Source organism: Pristiophorus japonicus, chromosome 3 (assembly GCF_044704955.1).
Source record: "Pristiophorus japonicus isolate sPriJap1 chromosome 3, sPriJap1.hap1, whole genome shotgun sequence".
Taxonomy (NCBI): domain Eukaryota; kingdom Metazoa; phylum Chordata; class Chondrichthyes; family Pristiophoridae; genus Pristiophorus; species Pristiophorus japonicus.
In genome coordinates this window covers 118,025,517-118,036,551 of record NC_091979.1, presented here as the reverse complement: position 1 = coordinate 118,036,551, position 11,035 = coordinate 118,025,517, and the positions used below count along the sequence as shown (strand labels likewise).

Below are 11,035 nucleotides of genomic sequence, written 5' to 3'. Positions count from 1 at the left end.
TTAAACAAACTAATTTAGATTTTCATATTGTTTAATATTTTAAAGCTAATCATGCAATTATATTTACTCAATGATAAAATAAAGTGGGGTAAAGTTGGTCACCAGCAGCAGGTTTTACATCGTACCCAATTTTCTTTAAGGTTGAAGTCAGTGGAAAAGAAAATTAGGCACGGTTTCAAATGGACACTCGATTCATTATCAGCCTGTTTTACACTGCTGGCATTGACCAATTTCACCTCCAGTGTTTCCACAATGAAACATTATTTAAAATGAATTAATCGTTGAACATTTTGAAATATTCATTTGTCAGCAGTGTTGTTTTCAATTGTTATCTGGGCACTTCATTCTCTTCCATTCCTGAGAACAGTCCCTGTAGCTTCGCTTGCAACTCTTAAAGCTTGCTTGCACTGCTGGGCTCCACATGACACTGTACAGGGACTACATATGTTAAGTGACATAAGGAAAGTAGGTGAAGCATATCTTTTTTTAGTACATGTATAATGAGTTTTTGTCTATCTCCTAGCATTTAAAGGGTTAAATAAATGGACTTGTAGTTCTTTTCTGAAATATTTTAAATTTACATTCAATTTGTGCAGCAGATCAGGATATATTTCACACAAACTCAAATGTTTTCCAATGAAATACCACAGCTATTATTAAATAAAACTCAGTATGCTGACTCGATTTTGACTACCTTTATTCTAATGACAAAATTCTTGAGCGGCTATTCATGTTATCTGAATGGGAAAATCCTGTGTTGCATATAAATCTGATTTGATCCATGAAATTAAAGAATACTCTGAAATTGGTAAAGTCTTTTCAGATGAATAGTTGACAGCTAATACAGCTGTAGTGCACTGAAGCTTACCGAAGACTGTCATCAGATGTAATGATTGCCGGTACAGCTAGAGCTGATGCTGTGCAGCAATGAAGAACAGAACCAGATTGCAGATATAAAAATAAGTAGTTCACTGGTCAGTAAGGTTAAAGTATGAAGTGACTGATTTGGTGGGTGCTTAACAATTTTGCATAATTGACATGTTTTAAATGGCTGATAAAACTTAGAAATTAAAACTTTTAGTGGTCAACTTTATAATAAGAACAAAGACTTCACAAATCTCTTGTGTGTTTCTATAGAAAGAACAATCAAAATCAACAGTCTTGAACAACCAGGATCTATTAAACATGAAATAAAAACAGAAAATGCTGGAAATAGCAGGTCAGACAGCATCTGTGGCAAGAGAAGCAAAGTTAATCTTTCAGGTCGATGACTTTTCATCAGAACCAGATAAAGTTAGAGATGTAACAGGTTTTAAGCAAGTACAGAGCAGGGAAAGGGTGACGGGGAGGAAACCATTGTACAGCAAAATTCTAAAAGGACAGAGGGTGTTAAAAAAACAAGCCTAAAGGCTTTGTGTCTTAATGCAAGGAGTATCCGCAATAAGGTGGATGAATTAACTGTGCAAATAGATGTTAACAAATATGATGTGATTGGGATTACGGAGACGTGGCTCCAGGATGAGCAGGGCTGGGAACTCAACATCGAGGGGTATTCAACATTCAGGAAGGATAGAATAAAAGGAAAAGGAGGTGGGGTAGCATTGCTGGTTAAGGAGGAGATTAAGGCAATAGTTAGGAAGGACATTAGCTTGGATGATGTGGAATCTATATGGGTAGAGCTGCAGAACACCAAAGGGCAAAAAACGTTAGTGGGAGTTGTGTACAGACCTCCAAACAGTAGTAGTGATGTTGGGGAGGGCATCAAACAGGAAATTAGGGGTGCGTGCAATAAAGGTGCAGCAGTTATAATGGGTGACTTTAATATGCACATAGATTGGGCTAACCAAACTGGAAGCAATACGGTGGAGGAGGATTTTCTGGAGTGCATAAGGGATGGTTTTTTAGACCAATATGTCGAGGAACCAACTAGGGGGGAGGCCATCTTAGACTGGGTGTTATGTAATGAGAAAGGATTAATTAGCAATCTCGTTGTGCGAGGCCCCTTGGGGAAGAGTGACCATAATATGGTGGAATTCTGCATTAGGATGGAGAATGAAACAGTTAATTCAGAGACCATGGTCCAGAACTTAAAGAAGGCTAACTTTGAAGGTATGAGGCGTGAATTGGCTGAGATGGATTGGCGAATGATACTTAAGGGGTTGACTGTGGATGGGCAATGGCAGACATTTAGAGACCGCATGGATGAACTACAACAATTGTACATTCCTGTCTGGCATAGAAATAAAAAAGGGAAGGTGGCTCAACCGTGGCTATCAAGGGAAATCAGGGATAGTATTAAAGCCAAGGAAGTGGCATGCAAATTGGCCAGAAATAGCAGCGAACCTGGGGACTGGGAGAAATTTAGAACTCAGCAGAGGAGGACAAAGGGTTTGATTAGGGCAGGGAAAATGGAGTATGAGAAGAAGCTTGCAGGGAACATTAAGACGGATTGCAAAAGTTTCTATAGATATGTAAAGAGAAAAAGGTTAGTAAAGACAAACGTAGGTCCCCTGCAGTCAGAATCAGGGGAAGTCATAACGGGGAACAAAGAAATGGCGGACCAATTGAACAAGTACTTTGGTTCGGTATTCACGAAGGAGGACACGAACAACCTTCCGGTTATAAAAGGGGTCGGGGGGTCTAGTAAGGAGGAGGAACTGAGGGAAATCCTTATTAGCCGGGAAATTGTGTTGGGAAATTGATGGGATTGAAGGCCGATAAATCCCCAGGGCCTGATGGACTGCATCCCAGAGTACTTAAGGAGGTGGCCTTGGAAATAGTGGATGCGTTGACAGTCATTTTCCAACATTCCATTGACTCTGGATCAGTTCCTATGGAGTGGAGGGTAGCCAATTTAACCCCACTTTTTAAAAAAGGAGGGAGAGAGAAAACAGGGAATTATAGACCGGTCAGCCTGACCTCAGTAGTGGGTAAAATGATGGAATCAATTATTAAGGATGTCATAGCAGCGCATTTGGAAAGAGGTGACATGATAGGTCCAAGTCAGCATGGATTTGTGAAAGGGAAATCATGCTTGACAAATCTTCTGGAATTTTTTGAGGATGTTTCCAGTAGAGTGGATAAGGGAGAACCAGTTGATGTGGTATATTTGGACTTTCAGAAGGCGTTCGACAAGGTCCCACACAAGAGATTGATGTGCAAAGTTAGAGCACATGGGATTGGGGGTAGTGTACTGACATGGATTGAGAACTGGTTGTCAGACAGGAAGCAAAGAGTAGGAGTAAATGGGTACTTTTCAGAATGGCAGGCAGTGACTAGTGGGGTACCGCAAGGTTCTGTGCTGGGGCCCCAGCTGTTTACACTGTACATTAATGATTTAGATGAGGGGATTAAATGTAGTATCTCCAAATTTGCGGATGACACTAAGTTGGGTGGCAGTGTGAGCTGCGAGGAGGATGCTGTGAGGCTGCAGAGCGACTTGGATAGGTTAGGTGAGTGGGCAAATGCATGGCAGATGAAGTATAATGTGGATAAATGTGAGGTCATCCACTTTGGTGGTAAAAACAGAGAGACAGACTATTATCTGAATGGTGACAGATTAGGAAAAGGGGAGGTGCAAAGAGACCTGGGTGTCATGGTACATCAGTCATTGAAGGTTGGCATGCAGGTGCAGCAGGCGGTTAAGAAAGCAAATGGCATGTTGGCCTTCATAGCAAGGGGATTTGAGTACAGGGGCAGGGAGGTGTTGCTACAGTTGTACAGGGCATTGGTGAGGCCACACCTGGAGTATTGTGTACAGTTTTGGTCTCCTAACCTGAGGAAGGACATTCTTGCTATTGAGGGAGTGCAGCGAAGGTTCACCAGACTGATTCCCGGGATGGCGGGACTGACCTATCAAGAAAGACTGGATCAACTGGGCTTGTATTCACTGGAGTTCAGAAGAATGAGAGGGGACCTCATAGAAACATATAAAATTCTGACGGGGTTAGACAGGTTAGATGCAGGAAGAATGTTCCCAATGTTGGGGAAGTCCAGAACCAGGGGTCACAGTCTAAGGATAAGGGGTAAGCCATTTAGGACCGAGATGCGGAGGAACTTCTTCACCCAGAGAGTGGTGAACCTGTGGAATTCTCTACCACAGAAAGTTGTTGAGGCCAATTCACTAAATATATTCAAAAAGGAGTTAGATGAGGTCCTTACTGCTAGGGGGATCAAGGGGTATGGCGAGAAAGCAGGAATGGGGTACTGAAGTTGAATGTTCAGCCATGAACTCATTGAATGGCGGTGCAGGCTAGAAGGGCCGAATGGCCTACTCCTGCACCTATTTTCTATGTTTTCTATGTTTCTATGAAAGAACAAAAGGGAACGTCCGTGATAGGGTGGGATAAAGGGATGATGTTGCAAAGCAAAATGGGATGGTAATGGGACAAGTAATGGGTCATAGTGGGATTGGGGCGATCAGTAGCACAGGGTCACACTTGAGTACTGAACGGAGGTGTTCTACAAAGTGAACACCCAATCAGCTTTTGGTCTCCCCAATGTTGAGGAGATCGCATTGTGAGCATTGAGTACAGTATACTAAATTGAAAGAAGTACAAGTAAATCGGTGTTTCACCTGGAGGGATTGTTTGGGGCCTTGTATAGTGGGAAGGGAGGAGGTAAACGGGCAGGTGTTGCATCTCCTGTGCTTGCATGGGAAGGTGCCGTGGCAGGGGACAGGATGCTGGGGTAATTGAAGAGTGGACCAGGGTGTCGCGGAGGGAACGGTCCCTTCGGAATGCTGAAAGAGGAGGGGAAGATGTGTTTGGTGGCATCAAGCTGGAGATGGCGGAGTATGATCGCAGAATGTGGAGGCTGGTGGGGTGGAAGGTGAGGACATGGGGAGCCCTGTCGTGGTTTTAGGAGGGAGGGGACAGGATGAGAGCAGTAGTGCGGGAAATGGGACAGACACAGTCGAGGGCCTTGTCAACCACAGTGGATGGAAATCCTAGGTTGAGGAAAGAGAAAGACGTATCGGAAGCACTGGTTTGGAAGGTGGCATCGTCAGAATAGATGAGATGGAGATGGAGAAACTGGGAGAATGCAATAGAGTCCATTAGAGATATAGTAGTGTAGTGGTTATGTTACTGGACTGGTAATCAATTGGACTGGACTAATAATCAAAGAGAACATAAGTTCAAATCCCAAATGCTTGAGAATTTGAGATGGATTTCTCCAAATAAAAGATGTTGCTTTGCGGAACACTGTTGTCAGTCCACAAGCATGACCCCAACTTTCTGGCCACCTGTCATTTTAATTCTACGACCCACTCCCACTCAGACCTTTCTATCCTTGGCCTTCAACATTGTTCCAATGAAGCTCAACATAAGCTCAAGGAACAGCACCTCATCTTTCGATTAGGCACTTTACAGACTTCTGGACTCAATATTGAGTTCAAAAATTTTAGATCATAACCATTTTTTCGGACAGCAGCTGTTGGTAATGATTCTGCTATTCCCAGTTAGACCTCCTCGTGACCCATCTTTTATTTCTTTACTTGTCCCATTACCATTCCCTTTTGCCTTGCATCGTCATCCCTTTTGTCATTTAATCTCTCAAGGCTCCAACCCTATCACAATCCTTCCCTTTTGTTCTTCCCCACCCCCTTTCCTTGCCTCTGTACTTGCTTAAAACCTGTTAAATCTCTAACTTTTTCTAGTTCTGATGAACGTTACTGTTTCTCTCGCTACAGATGCTGCCTGACCTGCTGAGTATTTCCAGTATTTTCTGCTTTTATTTCAGATTTCCAGCATCCGCAGTATTTTGCTTCTGTTAAACATGATTCAACTGAAAGCAGTAGTCTTTTAACCTTTTTTCACTATTCACACTCTTTAGTTTAATGCTGAAAAATATACATTTACGGACGATCAAGAACTGCAGGCTTTGTCATTTAAAGCTGCATGAGTCCATTTACAATTTTGAATTTAATTCTAAAGTATTTCCTAAAGTAATCTGAACTTGAATAACAGCCCCAAATTCAATTCAGTTGCTAAAATATAACAGTGCAAGCTCATGATAATTTTATGTTCACTTGGATGACATGGGGGTGGAAATTGATCAAAGGCAAGTTCTGCCTATTTACCGTCGAAAAGACCGCTAAGATCCTGACGGTACTTTGGGCGGGAAAAATGGGCACTGCACAGATTCTCTGCGGTCCTGGAGCTGGCCTCGGGAAGGGGGAAAACATGAAAAATATTTTTTCAAAAAATAAAACATCGGAAAACTTCCAAGGAGCCTTTTTAACTGAATCGCTGCAAAAGAATTTTTAAAAAACATTCACTTACCTTTTTTTGCAGGGTTTCATACCTACTGTCCATCAAAAGGCAGCTCCGACTGGGCGTTTTTTTTTGCAGGAGTACGGATCACCGCTCCCACCAAACTCGGATGGGAGCGGTTTTCCCAACATTGCACGTCGGCGGTCCGCTCCCCAGCGGTATTTCGAAACCGCCAGCGGAAAACTGCAATGAATTTCCCAACGAATGAAAGACTGCCTAAAACAAGGAAATACCACCAAACGGTACCTGGCGGTAGGCTGATCAATTTCTAGCAGATGGTTTCTTTGTGTGAGCAGAATCCTTAAAAAAAATCTTTTGTGCAAATTTAAATATACAGCATATAGAAAAGAATGTTTAAAAGCCTTAAAGACATGAAAAACAAGCCATCAACAAATGCCTCCTAATAACTCAGCGGACATGATGGGAAGGCAGCTCCTATTTTCAACTCTTCCTTCAGTTATCTAATTTACTGAGAAGTTATAATCTGACAAAATAATCACACAAATGGTTGCATTTTAAACTTTTATTTATTCACCTCTTTGCTGTAGAAATAACCAAAACAAATTTTACTCCAGTGTTAAGTATTTTACGAAACCATAGATTTTATTTTAAAATCTTTATTATTATAGACTGTTTCAAGAACAGTGCTCTCTTGAAGCTATTGTTCATTTTATGATTCAAATAGGCACATTAGAAATACAAAATCTTCATTGAGCAAAATGATTGTTTTTGTTTCAAAATTTTGTTCGTGTTTAAGGGAAATTAACTGTATTGAAACTTGAAATTATTCTGTAATACTGATTCAGTATTGTACTTGTTACTCAAGTCAGAAAAATGACAGATCAAGGAATACTACATCTACATTTCAATGAATACAGAATAAACCACATTACTTAGGCACTAGGTTATCACAAATGTGTACTAGTATTTGAAGACCAAAGCTGTCTGTCACTCGGGTTCACCAATCACACTTGGTTAGGTTGAGTTAATTCCCAACCAGGCTGATGTAGTATATTCCACATTAGGAGGGAAAAATGAGACAATCACCTAAAATTGTACCTCTTGTGGACCTGTCAGGCAGTGACATTGGCAGTGGTCATGAAGATATATTGTTTAGACTGCTTCTGCCCTTCTGCCTGAAGAATACAGCATTATGAGCAGCCATGTGGGAAAACTGAAGGTAAATATAGTGTTTAGTAATATTCAAAAATTAAACCACATCTGCTTTATGTCCATTTTGATTGCTGAACACTGAAAATATTAAGTCTTACTGATGTCAAAAATAATTATGCAAACCTAAATGTGAATTCTATAATCAAGATATTGCAAAGGAAGATAAATCCCTGCCCCTTTGGGTATTCTCAATCATAGAATTATAGAAATTTACAGCACAGAAGGAGGCCATTCGGCCCATTGTATCTTTGCCGGCCAAAAAAGAGGCATCCAGCCGAATCCCACTTTCCAGTTTGTGGTCGTAGCCTTGTAGGTTACGGCACTTCAGGTGCATATCCAAGTACTTTTTAAATGTGATGAGGATTTCTGCCTCTTCCACCCTTTCAGGTAATGGTTTCCAGACTCCCACCATCCTCTGGGTGAAAAAAGTTCTCCTCAACTCCCTTCTACCAATTACTTTAAATCTATGTCCCCTGGTTATTGTCATCTCTGCTAAGGGAAATAAATCCTTTCTATCCACTCTATCTAAACCCCTCATAATTTTAGACACCTCAATTAAGTCTCCCCTCAACCTCCTCTGTTCCAAACAAAACAACCTCAGTCTATCCAATCTTTCCTCATAGCTAGAATTCTCCAGTCCTGACAACATCTTCGTAAATCTCTTCTGTATCCTCTCTAGTGCAGTCACATCTTTCCTGTAATATGGCGACCAGAACTGCATGCAGTACTCTAGCTGTAGCCTAACTAGTGTTTATACAGTTGAAGTGTTACCTTTTAGAAGTTTTTGATTTCTTTAGGAATCTGATAAAATGTGCACAATGTGGACAACCTGATATGGTTAGATAATCCTAACGGAGTTCATTTTTTCACTCCATTCAAGCCAACTTACTGCTTTATGGACTAAATGTTGGAGAGAGGATTATTCTGTCTAGGTGGAAAAGCATCAGTATTGCAGTATTTTTTGATTTACAGAAAAAAATGCTGCAATCCTGTAGAAACCAGGTTTTTACCTATTGTGCATTGCAATTAATCTAAATAAAGTTAAAATAGTCACTGTGGTCCCTTGTAAGGTTTATAATGGTGAGCAAAAGGTAAGAAAGTAGTAAAAATAGCCAATTTATCTGAAATTTGGCACTTTCCCCCCTCCCCCCAATCATTTCTCGTCACAGTATTCATCTTCATCCAATTGGGCAGGAGATTTTGGGCTATATTCTGTTTTATGACCACTACCAATGCTACTTTGGGATAGGAGGTGAGCCAACCAAGCCAATGTTTTCCCTTACAGCTGTGTACTAGCCAAACTAATTTTGAAACAGTGGCAGGTAAAATACAGTGATGGGCTACTTTTATCCTGAATTGACAACTGTCTGGGTGGGAGTTAGGTACCTTGTATAATTTATGGAATTTTTCAGTTTCCATTTTGCTTAATAATCTACAAATCAATAAAAAAAATTAAAAAAAATTGCAGCACATTCTTCAATGAACAAATGGACTATTCATAATATCATAACAAATGTGTGTTACACAGTTTGTAAAATCATGTTCCGTTGAAGTTTCCAGAGTCTGCCTAGTGTTATCTACAGATTTAGATTTTGCGTATTTGTATATTCTCTTGAATCTTAACTGATATATTTTGGTATACCAGTGAAACTGCTGGTTTGGTTTGATTTTTTTTGCAGCGACTGAAGGCAGCTTTAACACAACAGCTTCCTCAGGTTACTAATGGTGATAATACCATTGGTCAAACAACTAGTACAGTGAGGATTCTGACAAAGGAAATCCGTCCACAGTCACTGCAGCAGGCTGCAACTTCCACTACTCAACCAATGGTATGTAAAAATGATCTTCAACTTAATGTTAATTAATCTACAATAATTGTCACTTATATAAAATTGTGCCATGCTAAGCTTTTGAGTAGTCCTGACTATCATCAAAAAAATTGTACTTTTATTCATTTAAAATATTATTATGGGCATCCTATCTACATACTGGATTACCACAATGTTATCTTGAACAGTTTTGACTTTTTAATCATGTTTTATTAATTCCAATGGTAGAAACCTAATCGTGCACGGTTAAGATTACTTGCACCTGTAGAAGCGCATTTGAATTCTTTTGGAGAGTACAAATTAATCACAGATGAGGAAGACCATTCGGTCTATCTTTGCTCTTTCATCCAGAAAGGCCCTAAAATCCTTCCATTGTAGCAACCAAATGCTTTTTAAATGATTTCAGGGTTTTTACATACAGTGCTCTATCCAGGAGTCCATTTCATGTATTGATCACTCTTTGTGTGAAGAAAAACTTCTTGATGATAATTCCTAAATTTACCTTTTACTAATTTAAACCCATGCCCCCTTGTCCTACCCTCGCAATTTAAGTTAAAGTAATTTTCTGAATTTATTTTTTCCATACCGTTTACTATCTTATATACCTCTACAGGATCTCTCGCAGACGTCTCCTTTCAAGGGTGAAAAACCCAAGTTTCTCCTGTCTTTCTACATAACTCAGACCTTTGACACTAGGAAGCAGCCTCGTGGCTCTTCTCAGCACTGCCTCCAGCTAGAATGTCAATCCTTGTGTCTCGGTGACCAGAACTGGATACAGTATTTAAGGTGTGGTCTGACCAGAGCACTATACAGATTGATCATGACTCCCTACTCATATGATGTATGTAGGCCTTTTTAATCAGCTTGATAAGTTTATTATTTTTGGTGGGGGGGGGGGGTGGGGTGGGGGTGGGGGGGGGTGGACAGAAGGGGAGGGATCCCTCATTGCATTGTCTTTCCACAACAAAAGATACTGCACAGGACAGGACTGATGCTAAAAGCTCTGGAGCAGGCTTTTCTCTAAATGCCAAGGCTCTTAGCAGGCAAAATATTGTGTAAAGATAAACTCTTTTGAATTCTATGAATGTTAAGGGAAACTAATTACCTTGGCCAGTCTTTGAATTGTTTTTTTAATCCCTCTCTTTCCACACTGCCTCCAATTCATGTTTTTCACTATGGAATTATGTACCTATAAGACACAATAAGGCTGTCATTTTCTTATTACGCTATTCTGGAAATTATTTCTATTTATTTCAAAGTACTAAAGCTAAATCAGTTATCAGCTCCAACAACCAGATCCAAAAATAATTCCTCCTTATATTAAAAAACTTGAAACAAAACCAGAGGCTTCCTTAATGGCAGCTTTATCAGTTGGAAGAATTGTTTCTTGGCTTTTATACTGTACTAAACCTAGGATCCCATGTGTTCTTTTTACAGCTTTATTAAACTGCCTTCTCACTTTTAAAGATTAATGCATCTGAATCCCTCTGTGCTCTTCTACTCCATTTAAAGTTTTACCATTTAGTTTATATATCAGCTCCTTGTTTTTCCTCCTGAAATGCATCACTTCATATTTTTCCACATTGAATTTCAGGCAAAACTTTCAATTTTGTCAGGGGCATATAACTGGAGGTATCAGATTGGCCCTCCATTGTACAACTCACCCAATTTTCCTTTCCATTGAAATCAATGGAAAATAACATCAGGCAGGATGTATAACATCCTGGTAGTCAATCCAATACTGCCAGATTTACTACT

General features: G+C 40.1%; 1 protein-coding gene across 1 annotated transcript in view; it reads left to right on the top strand.

Annotated features, from left to right (window-relative positions):
* atf2 (activating transcription factor 2) overlaps positions 1 to 11,035 on the top strand; it is a 158,543-nt gene that overhangs the window by 131,808 nt on the left and 15,700 nt on the right. Inside the window, exon 9 of the mRNA XM_070875749.1 lies at positions 9,128 to 9,277. Coding sequence (XP_070731850.1) covers positions 9,128 to 9,277 — 150 coding nt within the window. The remainder of the gene's footprint in view (positions 1 to 9,127; positions 9,278 to 11,035) is intronic.